The sequence below is a fragment of the Ranitomeya imitator genome, chromosome 7, assembly GCF_032444005.1.
Source record: "Ranitomeya imitator isolate aRanImi1 chromosome 7, aRanImi1.pri, whole genome shotgun sequence".
Taxonomy (NCBI): Eukaryota; Metazoa; Chordata; class Amphibia; order Anura; family Dendrobatidae; genus Ranitomeya; species Ranitomeya imitator.
In genome coordinates, this window is record NC_091288.1 from 42,772,480 (window position 1) to 42,797,924 (window position 25,445).

General features: G+C 45.6%; 1 protein-coding gene across 1 annotated transcript in view; it reads left to right on the plus strand.

Moving 5' to 3' along the window:
- Window positions 1-482: 482 nt before the first annotated feature.
- HAT1 (histone acetyltransferase 1) overlaps window positions 483-25,445 on the plus strand; it is a 74,839-nt gene continuing 49,876 nt past the window's right edge. Inside the window, exons 1-3 of the mRNA XM_069733140.1 lie at window positions 483-549; window positions 7,843-7,914; window positions 9,154-9,229. Of these exons, the coding sequence (XP_069589241.1) occupies window positions 543-549; window positions 7,843-7,914; window positions 9,154-9,229 (155 nt within the window). The 5' untranslated portion in view covers window positions 483-542. The remainder of the gene's footprint in view (window positions 550-7,842; window positions 7,915-9,153; window positions 9,230-25,445) is intronic.

Genomic DNA, 25,445 nt, shown 5'->3' on the forward strand with positions numbered 1-25,445 from the left:
TCCAGAGAAAACCGTGGTTTTCTTAATATGTAAATGAGCTAAGATCTATTAAGAAAACTGTGGATTTCTCTAGAATAAGACATCGGATCGCAGAGATCAATGTATCATTTTATTCAGCTTCTTGTGACCTGCGTGCCCATATAGACGGCTCAGGAGGGTTGATCCTACTGACAGATGCTCTTTAATCTTCCAAAAAAAAGCAAGCCCCCCCCCCCCCCCCCCCCCGCTATATAAATGGAAACATAAAGAAGGGTGCAGGTTCTTGCAAATTTAGTAAAACAAGAATCCCCCTGTGATCTTAGAAGCCACACAAGGTTTGGTCCTGAAGGGGTTACAGAACACCACAGTTGCTGCTCTGCTGCATAGAATGCTGGCCTGGACACTGCCTGCTCAGCAGTCTTGGCGGTTGCTAGGAGACCATGTAGCGCTTGGTGAGCCAGCTACCGCCGCCGGAAGCGGAAGCACGTCACGATGTGACGTGTGCGGTGGAACGCGCCGTTTGATTGGCTGTGGCCTCTTGACGTTGCTGCAGATGAGCAGACATGGCGGGTAAGTTGCAGGGCAGCGGCGCTTATAGGAGCCGGTTACAGGACAGCAGATAACACTCGTCACAGCTGAGCAGTCTTCCCGGTGCGGTCCCGGGGGTCAGCAGGGTGGGTAGCGGCGAGGGCCGGTGTGTCCGGTCACACGTCACTTGTTGCTCCCCCTCCTGCGCCATCTCCCGCCAAATACTCTGGTGGCTCCATGCTGAGTGTTCCCGGGGCCCTGCGGCCTCAGTGCACTGTATCACAGCCCGGTGCATGCAGCTTGTGCGGCACTCTCCTCACCTATGTGTTGTGCAGGGGGTGAAGGAAATGGTTTGGGGTCTTTTATGCTCCTTTGGTCAATTGAATTGGTGCAAATTAACTTTAAAACCAGCGTTTACTTACAGATTTTCTGATTCTGTTTTGCATGAATCCTGCAGAATAGCAGCCAGCTGCCACCTTGGGGGGTGGGATTAAAAGGGGCTTTACTCACTCTCCCCAGGTCCAGCGCTGCTGCTGCTCGTGGTGCCTGTGATTGGCTGCAGCGCTGCAGCCAATCAGTGGGCTCCTGCCATCGATAACAGACTGTGGGTGCAGCAGCAGAGACCCAGCGATGGACCCGGGAGAGGGAGTGATGCATATAACAAAATAGAATAAAACACAACTTTATACTTTCCTGCTCTGACACATGGGTCTTCTGCTCTGCTGGCGTGGAGACCTGTGACACCACCCACGGAGGCGACTGCATGAACCAATCACAGGCCTCTGTGCCGGAAGAGCGGGAGACTGACGGAGCAGAGAAGAGCGATGATGCAAGATCAGCTAAGGAAAGATGAGAATAAAGTTGTTTTGTTTATTTTTTTTAATCTTATTTTAAACTCCTACCTTCACGGCAATTGGGGATGTTTTTAGGAGACTTGCTCATCTGTAGTCAGTAATATCAAATAATTGTGGGTGTGATTCACCGCACCTGATTGAAGGTCTGTATATGTTGTAGCGGCTGTGTCTGCTACTGACTTGAATGAGGCTGAACTGCACCGAGGTGCAGGACTAAAGCACAGGCGCTATGAAGCGTACAGCACTCTGCGAACAATGGTGACCCCTTCAGTCAGCTGATAGGTTAGATCTCCTCAGCCAAACACTATCTGATATTCACTTGCTATCCTAATAGGTCATGATAATTAAAGGGAATGTGTCACCTAGTTTTCGTTACTCCATTTGAGAGCAGCATGATATACGGGATGAGACCCTGATTCCAGAGATGTAACTTATTAGGCTGCTGCAGTTTTAATAAAATCACAGATCTACCAGTTCTCTGTATAAGCCCACCCCAGCGATTGGCAGACTTCTGCATATACACAGTGTACACAAGAAGATGTCAATCAGTGGTGGGGGTTTGTATTATAAAGCTCATGAATATGGAGGTCTGCATATCTGTAGGTTTACTAGTCCTCTGGCGAAGATCTCCTACTGATAAAACTAATTTAATCAAAACTACAGCAAGTAGCCCAGTAACTGACACATTGCAGGAGTCAGGGTCTCTGTCTCTACACTATGCTGCTCTCCGATTAGATGGCAGAAAAACTGGTGACAGATTGTCTAATGTCCTGTAGAATCCCTCAGACAGTTATTTCCTGGAAGTGGACCACAAAACTGAATCTGGTGGCGCTGGTCACAATATTTTTGTCTGTTGGGTTCATGCGGAATATGACAACAAAGCCTTTACAATAGTCACAGGTTCTGTGAGACCCTCGTGCATCATATGCAGCTGTGTGCTTGAGGCATTAAAAGCAACCTGCTCAGAATTCATGACTTGCATATGTAGCTGGACATATGGCTTCATTCAGTCGACTAACGCTCTTGTATTTTTATGCATAATGACTGACCATGGGTCTCATGATGCAAACGAACCGCTTCCTAGGGATCTGTTTCTGTGTTGCACTTTCTGCTGGTGGCCCCTGTGTGACAGCCTTATTACATAGAGGGCCTGGGTGAGCACCGTGTGGTCACAGCGGTTACTTGTTTCTACTTTTAAGAGTATGTGCACATGTTTTGGCATTGGCAGCGCTTTGAACACAGCGCAAGTCCGCCACATCCAAAGCGCTGTCGGCTATTAAATGCAGGTAAATCCGCATGTGTTTCACTGAACCGTTCGGATTCACTGCGTCCAATATATTTATATAGGTGAAATCTTATCTTACAGAGGCTCACGTCTCCGCAAGATAAATAGACATGCTGCAGTCTGGAAAGATGCGCCGCATGTCCGTCTCCGCCGGTGATCCGCAGGCGTGTCTGGATGCATATTGGACATGGGTTTTTATTGAAATCCCATCCACTATGCTGTAACAGCTGGCCACTGCTGGTTGTACACTGCACAAATACCCTAAGCCAAAAGGGATGATAAATATAAAAGAACGATTTGTACTTCTTCTTACTGGATCCACTTCTTGCTTTGATGCAAAAATATTGCCAAAAGAACTGCAGGAGTAAGTGCAGCCTAAGACCTGAGCTGCTCGGCATGCAGAGTGCTGTGCTGCTCAGCCATGCAATGAAAAATGTATCTGCAGGTAACTTTTTGTCTTTTTTATATGTTAAACTTTTGTAGGGGATCAACGTGGAACCCATCCTCAAGTTCTTACCTGGTATACGACTCCTATTTGGATTTGCTATATACTGTATGCTAACTGCTTGATGTCCTACTCTGTATATTTCTTGCAGCTGGCTGCAACTTTTAACCGATTAGATCCTGTTGCAAAACTTTAAGTATTCCACAGTAAAGTGATGCTGTCAGGGAAAGAATTCTCTGAGAGGCGCTGCTGCCATTGTCTTGTAGGCCACTTGATGGGTGTTGCGTGTGGCGTAACCTGCTGACAAAAGGTCTATGCCCCTTTTTACATCTGATGATCAAAGGTGTCAGATATCCCTCTCTCCACCCCCAAAAAACAAGTTTTGAAATTGAAATAAATGTCAGTTATCAGATAATGTAGATATGTGATCTGATCTTTCAGGGTAATATACAGTTATTATAGCAAGGGGGCATGTCATGACTTATCATGCATATGTGCAAACGTTCTCAGTTTAGACTTCAGCTTCAGACAATCTATGGTGCAGTCATTGGAAATACATGGAGTCACATAATAGACATAAAATTATTAGAAAGCAAATGTCTGAAGAGCATGTAGTGTGAGTTCTTAATTTTCACAATTTCGGTTGACATGGATGTGACAGAAGTCTGTATTTTAAGGGGATCCGGTCATCTGATTCATACTGCCAAAACCATAGACTTCATAAATCAGAGCTTGGCTGCACGGTTGCCGCCAAGTATATCTTTTTCTTAGAAAATATAGTTATGAGATCTGTCCGGTTTGAGAAGCATAAATCAGATGACAGGTTGTCTTTAAAAAAAACAAAAACATTCTATTCACAAGAACAGATGGATTTTTTTATTCTCTAGTGTACCACTGGTTGCCAAGGTTACAGGCCACTTCACAGGTAGCGGGTAGCTTTCAATGATGATCAGATCAGGGGACTGTGAGGGCCATTGTAAAACCTTCAGCTTTCTTCTTTTGAGGTCGTCTATTGTGGACTTTGACCTGTGTTTTAGGATCATTAACCATTTGTAGAAGCCATCCTCTTTTCCACTTCAGCTTTCTTACAGATCGTGTTATGTTTTCATCAAGAATTTGTTGAAATTTAATTGAATCCATTCTTTCCTCTACCCGTGAAATGTTCCCTGTGTCATTGGCTGCTGCACAACCCCAAAGCATGATTGATCCACCCTCATGCATAATGGTTGACGAGATGTTCTTTTCCTGAAATTTTGTGCCCTTTTTTTTCTCCACTCGTACTTTTTTGATCATTGTTGCCAAAGAGTTCTATTTTAACCTCATCGGTCGATAGGACTTGTCTCCAAACTGCATCAGGCTTGTTTACATGTTCTTTTGCATCCTTCTGGCACTAAATATTATGGTGAGGCAGGAGACGTTTTCTTCTGATGACTCTTCCATGAATGCCATATTTGTACAGGTGTGTTTGAACAGTAAAAGAATGTACCACAACTCCAGAGTCTGCTAAATCTTTCAGAAGGTCTTTTGCAGTCAAGCAGGGGTTCTGAGTAGCCTCACTAACAATCCTACTAGCAGCTCTCACTGAAATGTTGCTTGGTCTTCCAGATCTTATCTTGACCTCCACTGCTCCTGTTAGCTGCCATTTCTTAATTATATTTCAAACTGAGGAAAGGGAAACCTGAAGCTGCTTTGCTATCTTCTTATAGCCTTCTCCTGCTTTGTGAGCCTCCAATATTTTCATTTTCAATGTGGTAGGCAGCTGCTTAGAAGAACTTATGGCTGCTGTTTTTTTGGCACAAAGTTCCATATTGTAATTTCTAAAATATAAAAGATGAAAACAATTTTTTTTCTGCCTAAAATACAAAGAAAATGTGTCATCTTTAACTTTAGGCCTTTTAGAGATCATTTCATATTCAACTTGTTTAACTGTTCACAATACCAGTAATTTTGATAAGGGGTGCCCAAACATTTACATGTAAGTTATAGGTCAAGTGTATATGGAAGATGCACCTGCAGTATGCACTACTCATGATTCTGTATTGTTATAAAGCTCAATTGTAAAGGCATCAGGCTGTGTTTACAAGACTTTTGCCCTTACATTAAGTGGCTTCATCTGAACTCCCGCAAAATGGGATTCGGGCGTATATGCACTAATGGGGCCATTGACTATAATGATCATGACGTAGTCACAGTGTACTCTTTTGTGCATCATTTTTGGCCTTATGCATCTAGTAGTCCATTATATCTTGTTACCCACCTCAACTAGTTGTATATGGCTGAAAATGATGCACAAAAGAGCACACTGTGACTGTGTCTGTATCATTATAGACAATGGCCCCATCAGCGCATAAGCCCGAGTCCTATTTTGGGAAGGATCTGACGTAAACCCCTGACAGCGCCTACATTCAGTGGCTAACGCTATGAATACAACCTCACGGCTTCGATAATTGTGTTTTTAATGACAAGTTGATGCAGTATATTTACAAAGATCTTCTGTATAAGATATACTAGCAATCAAAGTAATTGGCTCAATATGGTTTTGTTAATGCTAAGTGGGTGTTATCAGATTTTTGTTAACTGGGGGCGTGTTCTTCTTCCTCTTGTATGATGCTGACAAATCATAAGCAAGCCGCAACACTGAGGGGAAGAAGAGCACGCCCCCACCATAGCATACAGCAGATTTCTCAGTGTGTGAGATGTAAGGATACGACTTTGGTCTAAAGGTACCGTCACACTTAGCGACGCTGCAGCGATACCGACAACGATCCGGATCGCTGCAGCGTCGCTGTTTGGTCGCTGGAGAGCTGTCACACAGACCGCTCTCCAGCGACCAACGATGCTGGTAACCAGGGTAAACATCGGGTAACTAAGCGCAGGGCCGCGCTTAGTAACCCGATGTTTACCCTGGTTACCATCCTAAAAGTAAAAAAAAACAAACAGTACATACTTACCTACAGCTGTCTGTTCTCCAGCGCTGTGCTCTGCACTCCTCCTGTACTGGCTGTGAGCACAGCGGCCGGAAAGCAGAGCGGTGACGTCACCGCTCTGCTTTCCGGCTGACCGACGCTCACAGCCAGTACAGGAGGAGTGCAGAGCACAGCGCTGGAGGACAGACAGCTGTAGGTAAGTATGTACTGTTTGTTTTTTTTTACTTTTAGGATGGTAACCAGGGTAAACATCGGGTTACTAAGCGCGGCCCTGCGCTTAGTTACCCGATGTTTACCCTGGTTACCAGTGAAGACATCGCTGAATCAGTGTCACACACGCCGATTCAGCGATGTCTGCGGGGAGTCCAGCGACGAAATAAAGTTCTGGACTTTCTTCCCCGACCAGCGACAGCACAGCAGGGGCCTGATCGCTGCTGCCTGTCACACTGGATGATATCGCTAGCCAGGACGCTGCAACGTCACGGATCGCTAGCGATATCGTCTAGTGTGACGGTACCTTTACCTCCTGCATGAATAGGAAGTGCTGGGAGGAGAGCACGGATGACTCTAACTCATCAACTATGTTCCCATCAGCCAGTGAAAAATATCCAATAACACCCACTTGGTCTTAACGAAAATTAACTCATTCGGTGCCAAATACTTCCATTGCTAATATCTCTTTAAAGGGAGAAAACATATATGTTTTGCTCACACCCTGCAGCCAGTATTCCATCGTGTGTTCAGCTCAACATGAAAAATGTGGTGAAAGCTCCTCTATACATTTGTGTTTATAACACAGGCTGGAAACCTACAAACCTAGCACTTCTCAGAGCTTGGTATCATTCCATCCATTTCTGAGACTTAAGCAGAGCTAGGTTTGTACGGGTGTGTAAACAAATATTTTCGTGCATTGACAGCAAACAGATATTTTAAAAAGAGAAATTAAAAGAACAAGATGTTTATTTCTTTGCAAATTGTACGAAGTATAATTGATGCACATTTTTGTTACATTCGGCCCTGCTTCACGCAAATTAGCCTCCCTTCACCTTCTTCATACATAGCCATCATAGTTTCCTGATATGTCACCCATAAAACTGGCGCATCCGTCACAAATTTATTTGAGGCCCTTTGTGACGTATCGTACAGAATACAAGACACAGACACTGCCGCTTTTCTGGCACATTATCTGGAAAAATATGATCCAAAGCCTTTTGGAATGTCGCATAAGTATATATGCACACGTCGTCTTATACTTTTTTTTTTTTAAGCACTTTTTCAGGCGGATTCCAGGTGAAATCCTCCTGAAAAACACCCCATGAGCCCATCATATGCTTACACTTCATTTTAGTGCAAAAAAGACTTTGCATCAATCGGAAAACACTTATGGTAAGTGTTATTACTTTTTTTGGGAAATACTGTCTGACAATAGTAGTATGAAGATGGGGTCAAAGGAGAGCGTAGTCCATAGATTCATATTTTGAAGTCAGTGGCTCCATCAGCCCCCCTCCTGATGCAGTCATGACCCCCTCACACAGACACAATGTAAGGATAAGTTTTATCATTTATTTCCAGATTTTTCTTTTTTTTGGCACATACTTAGTACAGTTTGTACATGTAGTACCAGTAGGGTAGCAACTAATCTCCATAGAGGACACTTTATAAGTGATAAGTACGTGGTAGGCATTGTTCACATGTTGCAGAACCTTCTGTGACTGAATAATTCCTTACATGAATCAGAATTGCTTTGTTTCGGCACCTTGAGCATGTTGTTTTTTTTTGTTTTTTTTGTTAAATTATGACTCACCAATTTAATGTTTGTCTTAGGTCTCAATACTATGGAAAAGAAGTTGGCTGAGTATAAATGTAACACAAATGAAGTCATTAAGTTGAAACTGGGTGAGTATAAACTGTCTTAAGAGTAGCTATGCTTGCTATCCATAATAACAAATGCTGCGCAGCTTTAAAGGGGTTGTCTGGTCTTCTAATAAGTCTGCGGACTTCTTAATTCTGACAGCGAGCTGTTTACATACTGTCAGGATTCACCGGTATTGAGGTGAGAGCAGACTGACAGGAGACCACAATTGTATACATGCGGTCACATGCCGACTAAACGTGCTCGTTTTTTCCTCAATTCAGTTCTATTGAGGCAAGCCATGCATGTCTAATCGGATTGTGGCCGGAAGTAAGCAAATAACAGCCTCATCAGAAGACCAGTCAGCCCTTTTAACACTATTCTCTTGTTGATGGTTCTATTCCTTGGAAACCGACCACTGCTGCTAGATGGCAGGAAATGCACAGTGAGTGCAAGCATATTTTGATTTCTGTTAGCACCGTTTTGAAGATTGACAGGATCGCCGGAGCGTGCCGTTACCTCTTAATCCAGTCCAGCTTCAGCCGCTGGGCCTGGGTGGTGGATTGCAGCGGTGGTCGGTGGTCTAGGTAACAAGCTGGAAACCAGAGTCTTAATATCTCAAGATTGGCTGCAAACTTTAATTAGCATAAATTGCAAAAGTACTGATGATAACGAGCACTATATCCTGCTTGGAATAACCGTTCAAGGATGCTGACTTTGTCACGTAACTGTTTTTCTTAAAGTTTGGCCATTCCCTGTGAACAAAAAAATAAATAAATCTCTGATCAGGCAAGCGGGTCCTCCGTGTTTGCCTGTTCTGAGCCTTTCGTACCTCCTTTTACCTGCTGGCTCTTCTGAGTAGGAGGCCTAGCACGACAACGTGCCTGCATCCTGCTGTAATCAGAAGATATGTCATGGATGCCAGCTGCTAGGTGGAGGCTCGCAGGACTATAGTCCGGTCGGGCATGGACTACCATTGTGGCCACTGGATTCAGGTCCTGCAAATCTTCTTGGTCAACTTTACTATCTACATTATATTTTCAGAAACTACAGCTATATGTACAGGACTGGGTCAGGATTGTTTTTTGCCTTCAGATTTGGGTGATGTTTCAAGTCTTTGACAAGCAGAAGCATTAACATTGATATTTTGTTTTCTTTAAAACCCCAATCAGTCTGTATGAATGGCGGCAATGTTATAAGAGTTGTGGACACGTGTCTGCTCATAGAACCTTTTCTCATATGCTTTTGTTTCTAACACTTTTTTACCTTCTACTTCACGCCAGTGCGCTTTCCTGAGGACATTGATGATGACGGTACAACATTTACCCCAGAGTTCAGTCACCAGATATTTGGAGATGAGTAAGTAGTATATTAAGATTCCTGGTTAATACATTTGTTATAAAATTAGCAGCTAAAAATAAATTACTCAACAAGACTGTACTGTGAGTGCAACTAAATATTCAGGCTCCCTGCACATGGGTAGACAAAATACTTTAAGGCTATGAGCACACGATGCGGATTTTGCTGCGGGTCCGCAGCAGTTTCCCATGAGTTTACAGTACAATGTAAACTTATGGGAAACCGAAAACGCTGTTCCCATGCTGCGGAAAAAACGCGTGGAAACGCAGCGGTTTACATTCCGCAGCATGTCAATTCTTTGTGCGGAATCCGCAGCGGTTTTACACCTGCTCCATAATAGAAAACCGCAGGTGTAAAACCGCAGTGCAATCCGTACAAAAAACGCGGTAAATCCGCAGGAAAAATGCAGTGTTTTTGCCCTGCGGATTTATCAAATCCGCTGCAGAAAAATCTGCAGTGGACCATTCTACGTGTGCACATACCCTTAGTTCTGTGTCCTTTTTAACCTCTTTACAACCTTAGACGTATAGCTACATCCAATGTCGCGTCCCTGCCTTTGATGCGGGCTCTGGTGCTGAGCCTGCATCTTTCCCTGCATATGACAACTGATTTGATATGCCTCATTGACTCATCACTGATGGCGGTATTTAACACTCACCATCATAAGACACACCCATCAGTGCCTGTCACGTGATCGTGGGGCACCAGTGGTTTGACAATGACAGTCTGGGGTCTGCAGGAGACCCCCATGCCGGTCATTGTAAATCTCCTATGAACGCCAGGCCGTGGCTGATATTTATAGGAGATTGTGATTTCTGCTACACATAGCAGTGCTGAAAGCCCTGCTGTGTATAGCACAAACGATCAGACAATCGCAGCTTCAAATCTCTTTAGGGGGACTATTAAATACTGTAAAAAAAAAAAAAAGTGTTAAGATATTTGTAAAAAAAAAACACAAGTTCAAATCGCCTCCCCTTTTGCCCCATTCAAAATAAAATAATTAAAGAAACACTGAATGACAAAGGATAAACACATACTGGCGCTGTACTAAGAAAGCACTAAAGCTGCAGATACCAGGACAGATACTGTGCCAACTCTGTCAGTGACTTAGGAAAATGATGGAAAAAAGAAGGTACTGCGCTATAAACAAATGCCAGTGCTAGGTTGGCTATTAACCCCTTAAGCCCCAAGGGTGGTTTGCACGTTAATGACCTGGCCAATTTTTACAATTCTGACCACTGTCTCTTTATGAGGTTATAACTCTGGAACGCTTCAATGGATCGCGGTGATTCTGACATTGTTTTCTCGTGACATATTGTACTTCATGATAGTAGTAAAAATGTCTTTGATATTACCTGCGTTTATTTGTAAAAAAAAAAAAAAAAAAGGAAATTTGTCGAAAACTTTGAAAAGTTCGCAATTTTTATGCCCTTAAATCACAGAGATATGTCACACAAAATACTTAATAAGTAACATTTCCTACATGTCTACTTTACATCAGCACAATTTTGGAACCAAAAAATTTTTTTTTTAGGGAGTTATAGGGGTTAAAAGTTGACCAGCAATTTCTCATTTTTACAACACAATTTTTTTTTGGGGACCACATCACATTTGAAGTCATTTTGAGGGGTCTATATGATAGAAAATAACCAAGTGTGACACCATTCTAAAAATTGCACCCCTCAAGGTGCTCAAAACCACATTCAAGAAGTTTATTAACCCTTCAGGTGTTTCACAGGAATTTTTGGAATGTTAAAAAAAAAAAAAATATGAACATTTAACTTTTTTCACCAAACATTTACTTCAGCTCCAATTTGTTTTATTTTACCAAGGGTAGCAGGAGAAAATGGACCCCAAAAGTTGTACAATTTGTCCTGAGTACGCCGATACCCCATATGTGGGGGTAAACCACTGTGTGGGCGCATGGCAGAGCTCGGAAGGGAAGGAGCGCCGTTTGACTTTTCAATGCAAAATTGAGATGGGACGCCATGTTGTGTTTGGAGAGCCACTGATGTGCCTAAACATTGAAACCCCCCACAAGTGACCCCATATTGGAAACTAGACCCCCCAAGGAACTTATTTAGATGTGTTGTTAGAGCTTTGAACCCCCAAGTGTTTCACTACAGTTTATAACACAGAGCCGTGAAAATAATTTTTTTTTCCACAAAAATTATTTTTTAGCCCCCAGTTTTGTATTTTCCCAAGGGTAACAGGAGAAATTGGACCCCAAAGTTGTTGTCCAATTTGTCCTGAGTAAGCCAATACTTTATATGTGGGGGGGAACCACCGTTTGGGCACATGGCAGAGCTCGGAAGGGAATGCAGACTTAGATGGTTTGGTCTGCAAGCGTCACATTGCATTTGCAGAGCCCCTGATGTACCTAAACAGTAGAAACCCCCCACAAGTGACCCGATATTGGAAACTAAACCCCCCAAGGAACTTATCTAGATGTGTTGTGAGAACTTTGAACCCCCAAGTGCTTCACTACAGTTTATAACACAGAGCCGTGAAAATAAAAAATCATTTTCCCACAAAAATGTTTTGTTTTTTTTAGCCCCCCAAATTTTTATTTTCCCAAGGGTAACAAGAGAAATTGGACCCCAAAAGTTGTTGTCCAATTTGTTCTGAGTACTGAGAGGAAAACCCCTGTTTGGGCGCACGGGAGAGCTCGGAAGGGAAGGAGCACTGTTTTACTTTTTCAACGCAGATTTGGCTGGAATTGAGATCGGACGCCATGTCGTGTTTGGAGAGCCCCTGATGTGCCTAAACAGTGGAAACCCCCCAATTATAACTGAAACCCTAATCCAAACACACCCCTAACCCTAATCCCAACCCCTAATCCCAACCATAACCCTAACCACACCCCTAAGCCAAACATGCCACTAACCCTAATCCCAACACACCCCTAACCCTTAATCCCAACCCTAACTGTAGCCCCAAACCTAACTGTATACCCAACCCGGAAATAAATACCGTATATACTCGAGTATAAGCCGAGATTTTCAGCCCAAATTTTTGGGCTGAAAGTGCCCCCCTCGGCTTATACTCGAGTCACGGTAGCGGTGGGGTCGGCGGGTGAGGGCGCTGAGGTATACTTACCTAGTCCCAGCGATCCTCGCGCTGTCCCTGCCGTCCCACGGGCTTCGGCGCTGCAGTTTCTTCCTCTCTTCAGCGGTCACGTGGGACCGCTCATTACAGAAATGAATAAGCGGCTCCACCTCCCATAGGGGCGGAGCCGCTTATTCATTTCTCTAATCAGCGGTGCCGGTGACCGCTGATAGAGAAAGAAGCTGCGGCACCGAAGACAGGAGGGGACAGCGCGAGGATCGCCAGGACTAGGTGAGTATAGCATATTCACCTGTCCTCGTTCCAGCCGCCGGGCGCCGATCCATCTTCCCGGCGTCTCTGCTCTCTGACTGATCAGGCAGAGGGCGCGATGACGCATATAGTGTGCGCGGCGCCCTCTGCCTGATCAGTCAGAGCAGAGACGCCGGGAAGATGGAGGCGCCGGAACGAGACGCCGGGAGCTGCAATCAAGGGAGGTGAGTATGTGTTTTTTTTTCTTTATTGCGGCAGCGGCGGCACAAATTTATGTGGAACATCTATGGGGCACAGTGAACGGTGCAGAGCACCGTATATGGCACAGCACAGCTATGGGGCACAGTGAACGGTGCAGAGCACCGTATATGGCACAGCACAGCTATGGGGCACAGTGAACGGTGCAGAGCACCGTATATGGCACAGCACAGCTATGGGGCACAGTGAACGGTGCAGAGCACCGTATATGGCACAGCACAGCTATGGGGCACAGTGAACGGTGCAGAGCACCGTATATGGCACAGCACAGCTATGGGGCACAGTGAACGGTGCAGAGCACCGTATATGGCACAGCACAGCTATGGGGCACAGTGAACGGTGCAGAGCACCGTATATGGCACAGCACAGCTATGGGGCACAGTGAACGGTGCAGAGCACCGTATATGGCACAGCACAGCTATGGGGCACAGTGAACGGTGCAGAGCACCGTATATGGCACAGCACAGCTATGGGGCACAGTGAACGGTGCAGAGCACCGTATATGGCACAGCACAGCTATGTATGGGGCACAGTGAACGGTGCAGAGCACCGTATATGGCACAGCACAGCTATGGGGCACAGTGAACGGTGCAGAGCACCGTATATGGCACAGCTATGGGGCACAGTGAACGGTGCAGAGCACCGTATATGGCACATCTATGGGGCACAGTGAACGGTGCAGAGCACCGTATATGGCATAGCTAGGGGGCACAATGAACGGTGCAGAGCACTATATGGTTCACACCTATGGGGAAATATGAACGGTGCAGAGCACTATATGGCACAGCTATGGGGAAATAATGATCTATTTTTATTTTTGAAATTCACCGGTAAATGCTGCATTTCCACCCTAGGCTTATACTCGAGTCAATAAGTTTTCCCAGTTTTTTGTGGCAAAATTAGGGGGGTCGGCTTATACTCGGGTCGGCTTATACTCGAGTATATACGGTACATTTTTTTTTTTTTCAATTATTTTTCCCTAACTAAGGGGGTCATGAAGGGGGGGTTTGATTTACTTTTATAGCGGGTTTTTTAGCGGATTTTTGTGATTGGCAGCTGTCACACACTAAAAGATGCTTTTTATTGCAAAAAATAATTTTTGCGTCTCCACATTTTGAAAGCTATAATTTTTCAATATTTTGGTCCACAGAGTCATGTGAGGTCTTGTTTTTTTGCGGGACGAATTGATGTTTTTATTGGTAACATTTTCGGGCACGTGACATTTTTTGATCGCTTTTTATTCTGATTTTTGTGAGGCAGAATGACCAAAAACCAGCTATTCATGAATTTCTTTTGTGGGAGGCGTTTATACCGTTCCATGTTTGGTAAAATTGATAAAGCAGTTTTATTCTTCGGGTCAGTACGATTACAGCGATACCTCATTTATATAATTTTTTTATGTTTTGGCGCTTTTATACGATAAAAACTATTTTATAGAAAAAATTATTATTTTCCGTTCGCCACGACCGCACCCACCAAGAGAGAGGGGATCCGCCCACCATCCGGACAGGAACCTACAGGTTAAAAAGGGGCGGTCCCCCTTGCCTCTCCAGTTTGGGTTCCTGTCCAGACGGCGGGAGCATGCAGGAATATACTTACCCAGGTCCACCAGGCCTCTGTGCGGTTTCCGTGAGAACGGCAGAATTGGGGACGCTGGAAGCAGGGGGGGGGGGGGTGTACTGCGCGCAGACCCCCCACCCCCCCTCGACTGATCAGAACGTGGATGCGATCCCAGGTGTTGGGGAAGTGCCGTCCTGGGTCGCATAAGCGCGGCGCTTCTGCGCAGATCCAGGAGTGCTTATGACCCGGAAGTAGTTTTACAACTTCCAGGGGAGGCTCGGAGGAGAAGCACGGCATTTGTTTAAAAGAGAGCCGCAGCAAGGGGAAGTGTGCGCCGAGATGTCCTCTGTGAGATGTGCCTGAACAGCGAAGGAAGAGCGGTGACAGCCGCTCACGCAGCAATGAGGTGGTTCGTAGGAAGCAGTCTTCAAGCACCCCAGCGTCGCAGGCCACTTCGCCTCCTCCGGAACCGGTACTCTTTCGTCAGCGGTAGGTGGCTGACAATTCCGTTTCCTTTGTTTTGTTATAGGTTAAGAAGACCTCAAAAACAAAACACAAGCAGTGTGCTTTATGCACAGAGCCATTGCCAGATAACTATGTTAAGAAGTTGTCAGACTTGTATTTGCCGTACGTTAGAAGAGGAAGCTCCTCTCCGTACATCAGATTTAAGGGAGTTTATTAGGGAAGAAATCAGATGTTCCCTTAAAACTAGACGGCATGGAAGAACCAGTATGGATGTGTTGTCTTATTCTAGCCAGTCTCTGCAGGAGGGTGAATGTTCGGATGTTTCATCGCCATCCTCCTTGGATGAGGAAGGAAGACCGTGCTTTGCTATAGAAAATGTGGAGACATTAGTTAAAGCAGTCTGGTCGACCATGGGTGTCAAAGACAATAGAGAGCCTAGATCCCCACCCAGGAGATGTTTGCTGGATTATGTCAAAAAAATCGCAGAGCATTCACAGTAGTAGATTCGGTCAAAGATCTAGTTAGAAGGGAATGGGATAAGCAAGATCAGGGGGTTTTACCATCATCTGCAAAAAGAAGATACCCCTTTGATTATGAGCTTTTGTCCCAGTGGGTAAAGGTCCCTAAAGTAGATGCAGTGGTGGCTTCTACCTCAAAATCCGCCTCTCTGCCACTTGAAGATGTGGGCCTTCTTAAAGACCCAACTGACAGGAAGGCAGACATGTTCCTGAAGAAAGTATGGGAGCCATCTTCAGAAGCCTTTAAGCCTGCAATTGCCAGTATCTGTACCGCCATATCTGTTATGGTCTGGGTAAGTCAGCTGGAGGACCAGCTTAAATCAAAAGTTCCCAGAGATAAGCTGTTAGACTCCCTGTCCCAGATCCGTGAGGGAGCAGCCTACCTAGCGGACGCGTCGGTGGACTCTTTGAAGTTGGCAGCAAGATCGGCTGGTCTTTCGAATGCTGCCCGTCGTTCGCTTTGGCTTAAAATCTGGAAAGGGGATGCTCAGGCTAGAGCCAAGTTGTGTATGATTCCATGCAGGGGTGAGTGCCTATTTGGCCCCGTGCTGGATGATATCCTGGCAAAGGCAGAGGATAGGAAGAAAGGATTTCCTAAGGTCTTTAATCCTACTTTTAGAAACTCCTTCAGAAGACGGATGCCTTTCCGAAGATTTCAGTCTGACCACCCGGGGTATAGCCGAGATTGGGAACCAGCGGAGCAGAAGAAAAAAGGTGCATACTTCGGAAGCTCTTCATCATCAAAATGTAGACGCAACCATAGATAGAACTGATCTCCCAGTAGGGGGTAGATTAAAATACTTCCTTAACCAATGGACCAAGATAACTTCTAGTAGTTAGATCCTAGGGGTAGTTGCGTCAGGGTTGAAGTTGGCGTTCCAGAAGATGCCTCCGAATCAGTTTATTTTGACTACTCTTGATTCTCTGGTTCAGCAACAGGCCTTAGAGAAAGAGATTCAGCAATTAATTAAAAAGCGAGTTATTGTAGAAGTTCCAAGGGATCAGGAGAAGAAGGGGTTTTATTCTCCCCTATTCTTGATTACTAAGCCTGATGGGTACTTTAGAACTATCATTAATTTACGGAAGTTGAATAAATTTCTCCAATATCACGCTTTTAAATTGGAGTCCATTAAATCGACAACTAAACTTTTGTTTCCGAGGTGTTACATGTCGGTACTGGATCTAAAAGATGCATGCTACCATCTACCAGTTTACAGAGATCACCAGCAGTTCCTCAGGATTGCGGTGCGGCTAAAAGATCAGGTTAGGCATTTTCCAGTTTGTGGCAATGCCCTTTGGCCTGTCCATGGCTTCAATAATTTTTACTAAGATTATTGCAGAGGTAATGGCCCATGTGAGGGAGAGGGATGCCCTTGTGGTACCCTCCTTGGATGATTTGTTAATAATTGGGAATTCAATCTGCCAATGTAAGGCCTGTGTAAACGCTATAATATCGTCTCTGCAGGATCTCGGTTGGATGGTCAACATAAAAAAGTCAAAGCTAGAACCTTCCACGTGTCAAGTTTTATCTGGGTATTCTTCTAGACTCAGAAAAGCAGTCATGTTTTCTACCAGAAGACAAGAAAGAAAGGATTGTTCGCAAAGTCAGAGCAGTAAGGAAGAATCCGGATCTAATTTTAAGAGACGCAATGTCCCTACTAGGGTCTTTGACATCATGTATACCGGTTGTACAATGGGTTCAAGCTCATACTCGAGTACTGCAATCCAAGATCCTCGAAGCAGAGGCTATCACCAGCCACACTTTACGATCTAAAATGGTGGCTAGACATACTCCATCTATCAAGAGGAGTTCAATGGAGCATCAGGCCGGACAGAGTAGTCACGATCGATGCCAGTCCGATTGGTTGGGGAGCCCACATGGGGGAGGTTCTGGCCCAGGGACAATGATCAGGTCTAGAATCCCAAAGCTCTTCAAATTTAAAAGAACTCTTAGCGGTCTTTACTTCCTACCATCCCTGAGGAGTGCACATGTACGGGTACAGACCGACAATATGACAGTGGTGGCCTACCTCAATCATCAAGGAGGGACAAGGTCGCAATCTCTAGGGTCCACTGCGGCTCAGATACTTCAGCCGAAATTCACTTCCTTTCCCTGTCAGCAGTTCACATAAGGGGAGAGCACAATGTAGAAGCGGACTATCTCAGTCGACATTTCCTTCGGCAAGGGGAATGGTCTCTGGACTGACAAATATTCAAACAGATAGTCAGACTCTGGGTGTTACCAGTCATAGATTTGTTTGCTACGAGGGAAAACACGCAGGTCAGGGAGTTTGCATCACTCCAGGTATCAGACCGTCCATACATAGTAAATTCCCTTCAGGTCTGGTGGAGCTTTCCTCTAGCTTATGCATTTCCTCCGATGTGCTTGATTCCTCTAGTTCTCAGGGAAGAGAGGGCAAGAATAATTCTGCTTGCCCCCTTCTGGCCCAAGAGACCTTGGTTTTCTCTGCTCAGGGCAATGTCCGTGACCGATCCTTGGCTATTACCAGTAGTTCCGGGGCTCCTTTCTCAAGGTCCATTTCATCATCCCAATACGGACAGTCTTCATTTGACGGTGTGGAACTTGAGAGGGAATTACTAAAACAGAGAGGTTTTTTAGAAGTCTTAATATCTACCTTGCTAAAAAGCCGGAAAGAGGTCACTACAAAAATTTATTCTAAGGTCTGGAAAAAATTCCTTACATTCCATCAGAAATCCCTGACTGATCAGGTTCCAATTCTGGCCATTCTGGAATTCCTGCAGAAAGGCCGAGAGTTGGGTTTAGCAGTCAGCACTCTTAGGGTTCAGGTTTCAGCCTTAGGAGCCCTATATAATAGTAATGTGGCAGGGAATAGGTAGATCTCTAGGTTTATTAAAGCAACTGAACGTAGTAACCCTGTTCATATTGCTAGATTGCCACCTTGGGATCTAAATTTAGTGCTTGATGCATTAACACAACCCCCCTTTGAGCCATTAGTCTACTTCAATTTAAGGCTAAATTTTTAAGACGGTTCTTCTCTTGGCATTAACATCTGCTAGGAGGGTTAGCGATATCCAAGCGTTATCAGTTGATCCTCCCTACCTAATGATCCTTCAGGACAAAATTGTTTTGAAACCAGATCCTGCATACTTACCAAAGGTAGCGTCTAGGTTTCATAGGAGTCAGGAGATATATTTACCATCCTTTTTGATAATCCAGTCTCGGAAGAGGATAAAAGATGTCATACTCTAGATGTTAAAAGAGCAGTATTAGAGTTTTTGAATAGGACACAAAGCTGGAGGCAGAGTAGGGCTTTGTTTCTTTCCAGAATCGGAAGAAGGGTTCGAGTGTCACAAAAAGTACTATCGCTAGATGGATCAGGGATGCGATATGCCTTACATATTCTGCCAAAGGGGAGACACCACCAGAAGGCATCAGTGCACACTCCACTCGGACTATGGCATCATCTTGGGCAGAGAAGGCGGATGTTCCCATTGATATGATATGTAAGGCGGCAACATGGTCATCACCTTCCACCTTTTATAAGCACTATCGCCTTGATCTATCTGCCAATTCCAGCCTACACTTTGGGCGTTCAGTACTTAGTGATGTGTCCCACCCAGATAATTAGTCTTTGAAAGTCTCCCGTGATGGGTGCTGTCGTGGCGATAGGAAAACCGGTTTTTACTTACCGGTAATAGGATTTTATAGAGTCCACGACAGCACCCGTAGATTTCCCCCCCTTATTTCATCACTGATTCTTGCACTCTATTGGAAGGTGTGCTTTTTAGAGATCACTCTATAGAGGTGATGGTATTTAGTATTGTGTAAGATATTATCATGTACTGATTCATTGGCGGTATCCCTTGTACTCTGGAACACAAACTGGAGAGGCGAGGGGGACCGCCCCTTTTTAACCTGTAGGTTCCTGTCCGGATGGTGGGCGGATCCCCTCTCTCGTAGTGGGTGCTGTCGTGGACTCTGTAAAATCCTATTACCGGTAAGTAAAACCGGTTTTTGCATCGCTTTATTCTGAGGACTATAACTTTTTAATTTTTTCGCTGATGATGCTGTATGGTGTCTCGTTTTTTGCGGGACAAGATGACGTTTTCAGTGGTACCATGGTTATTTATTTGGTCTTTTTGATCGCTTGTTATTTCACTTTTTGTTCGGTGGTATGATAATAAAGCGTTGTTTTTTGCCTCTTTTTTTTTTTTTTTTTTTTTTACACGGTGTTCACTGAAGGGGTTAACTAGTGGGACAGTTTTATAGGTCGGCGATACTAAATGTGTACTTTTATTGTTTTATTTTTTCATTATTTAAAGAAATGTATTTATGGGAACAATATTTTTTTTTCTTTATTTAGGAATTATTTATTTATTTATTTTACATTACCACATTGTCCCAGGGAGGGACATCATCATCTTTATTTTTATAGTGACAGATCGCTGATCTGACACTTTGCAGAGCACTGTCAGATCAGCGATCTGACGTGCACTGCTCCAGGCTTACAGGCGCTTGCTCTGAGCAGGCGCTTGTAAGCCACCTCCCTGCAGGACTCGGAAGTAGCCCCGCGGCCATTTTGGATCTGGGCCTGCAGGGAGGAGATGCTCGGTACAAGGTGAGCACATCGCCTTGTACCGCGGGTCTAAGGGAAGCCCGCAGGGAGCCCCCTCCCTGCACGATGCTTCCCTATGCCCCCGGAACGCTGCGACCATGTTTGATCGCAGTGTTCCGGGGGTTAATGTGCGAGGAGCGATCCATGACCGCTCCTGGCACATAGTGCCGGATGTCAGCTACGATAGTCCGCTTCAGATCGGTGAGTGCCCTCCTTCCTTTCTTATGCAATGCACTGACTCTCATGTGATTTCTGGATGAGCACCCAGCAGCTTGTGGTGGAATTTGGACTGTTTTGCTGTATGGAAGCACTTGATGTGCACAGAGGCTGGGAATCTCCAAGAGGAAGGTAGTGCCGTCCCTCTTTTTTTCTTTTTCTTTTGTTAAATACAAATTGTGAGGAAGCATGAGCAATCTCAAGGCTACAAGTCCATCGCCAAAGACCTGAATGTTCCTGTGTCTACCGTGCGTATTGTCATCAAGAAGTTTAAAGCCCATGGCACTGTGGCTAACCTCCCTAGATGTGGACGGAAAAGAAAAATTGACAAGAGATTTCAACACAAGATTGTGCGGATGTTGGATAAAGAACCTCGACTAACATCCAAACAAGTTCAAGCTGCCCTGCAGTCCGAGGGTACAACAGTGTCAACCCGTACTATCCGTCGGCGTCTGAATGAAAAGGGACTGTATGGTAGGAGACCCAGGAAGACCCCACTTCTTACCCCGAGACATAAAAAAGCCAGGCTGGAGTTTGCCAAAACTTACCTGAAAAAGCCTAAAACATTTTGGAAGAATGTTCTATGGTCAGATGAGACAAAAGTAGAGCTTTTTGGGCAAAGGCATCAACATAGAGTTTACAGGAGAAAAAAAGAGGCATTCAAAGAAAATAACACGGTCCCTACACTCAAACATGGCGGAGGATCACTGATGTTTTGGGGTTGCTTTGCTGCCTCTGGCACTGGACTGCTTGACCGTGTGCATGGCATTATGAAGTCTGAAGACTGCCAACAAATTTTGCAGCATAATGTAGGGCCCAGTGTGAGAAAGCTGGGTCTCCAGCAGGACAATGACCCAAAACACTATCCAGACCTGAATCCCATAGAACACCTGTGGAGAGATCTAAAAATGGCAGTTTGGAGAAGGCACCCTTCAAATATCAGGGACCTGGAGCAGTTTGCCAAAGAAGAATGGTCTAAAATTCCAGCAGAGCATTGTAAGAAACTCATTGATGGTTACCGGAAGCGGTTGGTCGCAGTTATTTTGGCTAAAGGTTGTGCAAGTATTAGGCTGAGGGTGCTAATACTTTTGTCTGGCCCATTTTTGGAGTTTTGTGTGAAATGATCAATGTTTTGCTTTTTGCTTCATTCTCTTTTGTATTTTTTCATTTAAGACCAATTAAATGAAGATAATACCAAAGAATTTGTGTTTGCAATCATTTTCAGGAAGAAAATGAGTATTATCTGACAGAATTGCAGGGGTGTCAATACTTTTGGCCACAACTGTATGGACCACTTCTGTATTTATCCCCCACTCCTAGTTTTGGCTTACAAATACTGATGTAAAATACTGACCAAATACTGCTAGTGTGACTGCAGCCTTATAGTAAAGCAATTGATAGAGCTAATAATAATAATCTGGTGCATCAAAGTAATAATTGTGCTCTTATTGATGTTAGCTTTATTAGGTTCCAGAGGGTGAAAAACAAATAAATCCAATAAAAACCATTAATACGCAATGAAACTGCTTGCGATCTCCTATATTCAGTAGCCAGGCGCTTGCCTAGCTCCAGACTTCCCCAGTCCCTGGTCATGAGGTGCCGTCCCAATTTGATGGGTGGGGGGTAGGTGCTGTTGTTTAAGACACTCTGGTGTCTAAACGGAGTATGCAGGAGAGCCGTGCAGAGCCAGAGGCGCCCCGGCTAGTGGCGTCCCTGGATGCTCGGAAAAAAATGGCCGACCGTGTTCGGCAGTGTGTGACGTCACTAGGCTTACGGAACCTCGCTGGGCCAAAAAGGAACCAACGTAGAACTTCGAAACGCGTTGGTTGTTTTTTGTTTGTATCTACCCCAAAACAATATCAATAAAAACATCAGCTCAGCACTAAAAAAATAAGCTCTCATCCAGCTCCAGATCACACAAAATTGTGGAATTGTACTTTTTTTTGCAATTTCACCTTGCTTGGAATTTTTCTCCTACGCCTCATTGGGGGACACAGGACCATGGGTGTTATGCTGCTGCCAGGAGGACACTAAGTTGAAACAAAAAAGTTAGCTCCTCCCCTGCAGTATACACCCTCCTGCTGGCTCACAGAGAACTAGTTCTTGCTTAGTGTCTGTAGGAGGCACTTGGGTCTGTTTCAGACCCCAACATTGTTTTTATTTTAAATTTTTCCAGTTTTTTAATTTTTATTTTTTAACCAACGGAGTGAAAGGAGCGACGGATCCCTTTCTAGGGTCCGTTCTCCCCCGAACCATCAACAGGCGAGAATGCGGAGTATACTCCCCGTACCCCCTCCTGCGACAACCAGGGCACACCTAATATCCCCTTTGGGCGACGGTTCCTTTATGGTCCCGATCTCTCCCCCCTCTCCCCCCCCCCCTTGAAATTTGGCGAGCATATGAGGTTTTTCGCCTCCATGTTCCTCTCTGGGGTCAACAAAATCTACAGCTGGATGGACAGAGGCCCTCACCTAATGGCGTTAATACAGCCCCACGACCGCTGGAGAAGATGGACGGGGGTTCTCTCCATCCCCTGCTATAGGGAGGATGGATTGAGATCATGCCCTTACAGTAACTGAAGGCGCTGCATAGGACACCACCTCTGTGAGTATGAGCCTGTTGCACTCCCTGGCGAGAAATGGTGCTGGTCCCTGGGGCGAGGAACCGCTGGCTAGGAGCCAGGTGCGGTACGTCCGGTGATCGTCGCGGCCGCTTCTTTATCATTGCCGGCAGGCCCCAAAAATTTAGTCCCCGGCTTTTTGCCAGACTAAGCCGCAATTAACATGGTGCCGCCCACTGCCGGAGATCCGCCCACATCCCTGGCGCTTCTCGTCCTGGACGAGAGTCGCCGCTTATAGTCTCGGGGGGTGGGGTGGGGGGGGGGGCATATTTTCCATTATCTACTGTGGGATCACGCTATCTGAGCCCCTCAACGCCATAGGACCGCCGAACACTCTTCTGCGGTATCAAGACACCGAATCCTTCCCTGGGGACAAATACACAGAAGAAAGAAAGAAAAAGCTTAACCCCCTCTCTGCACCTATAGCGCACACTCTGCTCTAACTCTAAGACACATTATGTCTCAATCTAAGGAGACCAAAGAATTAATAAAAAGCACAGTGTTTTTTACCTCATTTGCCACTTGCAATACTACTTTGCCACGTGCCCACAGTACCCCTTTATGCACGAATTGTGACCCGGCATGTGCGATGTGCGCAGCAGCCTCCCACCGCCAATGTCACCACTGATTCTGCCGAGCTTAGCCCTCCTGAGTGGGCCGCTTCCTTGTCAAGATTTATGGCTTCCCTGGCCAAGGCAATAGAATCTCCAAGGTCCCTGCATAAGTCAGAACACCCCTCTGCCGACCGCGGTGGATTCTGGCGCCGGTACGGGACCGTCCACCTACAGGGGGCGTACTCAGTTACGTGGGGGGGGTTCCAGAAAGAGGTCCCATGTCGCGTCCCCGATCACGCTTGTGCCTCGGCATCTGCGAGTTCCATGTCTCGCTTCCCTTCTCCAGAGGGTCGCAGCACACATGACTCTGAATATGAGTCTCATGCGTCTTTAATCCAGGACTCCTCTACTCAAGAGACGCTTGATACCCTCATCGAGGCAGTCAACAAGACTCTGATGGTGGATGAGGAATTTATTTCCGCGCTGGTACACGTGGTGTCTTTTTTAAGAAGAACAAACGCGTCCAAAAAGTATTTGTCAATCATCCTGAGTTTGAGGACATCGTCCAGAAATACAGGGATCACCCAGATAAACGGTTCACGGGTCAAAAAACCTATTGAGTCCAAATATCCTTTCGCTCCAGATCTAATGAAGGATTTGCTGCACTCTCCTTCAGTAGATCCTGCTGTATCGCGCCTCGCATCCAAAACGCTCCTATCTTTGTCCGACGGTTTTTCAGTCAAAAACCCTACTGACCGTCAAATTGACTACCTGGATTGCTCAGTCTTTGAGGCTGCAGGAGCAGCTAGGGTGGCTAAGGCAATGGTCTCTTAGGCAGAGGTGCTAACCACAACCATCCATGATAGCAATCTTCTCCCGGAGGCGGCAAAACTCGCTAGCCAAATAGCTCAAGCAGGGGACTTTGTAGTTAATGCCTCTATAGATGCGGCCAATTACAAAAGCAGTCTCCATCAGAAGGGCCCTGTGGCTCCGGGATTGGCGAGCAGACCCTGCTTCCAAAAAATCATTGACCTCTCTGCCTTACCAAGCTGGTCGATTTTTATTTGGAGAAAAACTAGACCAAATTATTTCTGACGCTACTGGAGGAAAGAATAATTCTTCCTCAGCAAAGACCTGCCCGGCCCTTTCGGAATCAACAATAGCCTCAGTTCCGGCCTTTTCGCAACAACTCCAGTTGGTCCTCTACAACCTTCTCTTCGGGTTCAGGACGAGCTCCGCGTGGAGACAGAGGTTCCCATGTCTCATACAGACCTAACCGTACCTGGAAACCCAGACCGAGGGCATCCAGCTCTAAGTGACTCAGATCCCTTAGACCTTCTACACAATGACTCATCGCTACATCTGGTGGACACGGACAAGGTAGGCGGTCGCTTTTGTTCCGTCAAGCCTGGCTCTCGGTCGTTCACGACGAGTGTCAGAGAGCTGGTGTTCTCCGGATACAATATTGAGTTTTCTTCCCCTCCCCCAACATGTTTTTTTTTTTTTTTCATCAGCCTTTCTTCAGGCCATACAGGCGCTCCGAAGAGACGGAGTTATCCCGGTCCCCCAGGACCAAAAGTTCAGGGGGTTTTACTAGAACCTATTTGTGGTCCCAAAGCAGGACGGTTCTCTACGACCCATACTAGACCTAAAGCTGTTAAACAACTTTGTCAAGGTCCGACACTTCAGAATGGACTCTGTATGTTCTGTTGTCGCGTCCATGGAAAGAGGAGAGTTCCTAGCATCCATAGACCTCAAGGATGCTTACCGCCACATCCCAATCTTTCCCTTTCATCAACAATTCCTACGCTTCGCATTCCGAGATGAACGTTTCCAGTTTGTGGCCTTGCCCTTCGGCCTCGCCACTGCCCCCAGGGTTTTCACCAAGATCATGGCAGCTGTCATGGCCATTCTTCACACTCGGGGTGGGGTGGTACTTTCATATCTGGACGACCTACTGATCAAAGACCCATCTTACCCAGCCTGCGAGGAGTCCGTCGGTATCACGGTGGATACTCTTTCTCGCCTGGGCTGGAAAATAAACTTCGAGAAGTCATCTCCGGTACCGACTCAGCGAATTTCCTTCTTGGGCATGATCCTGGACTCTTC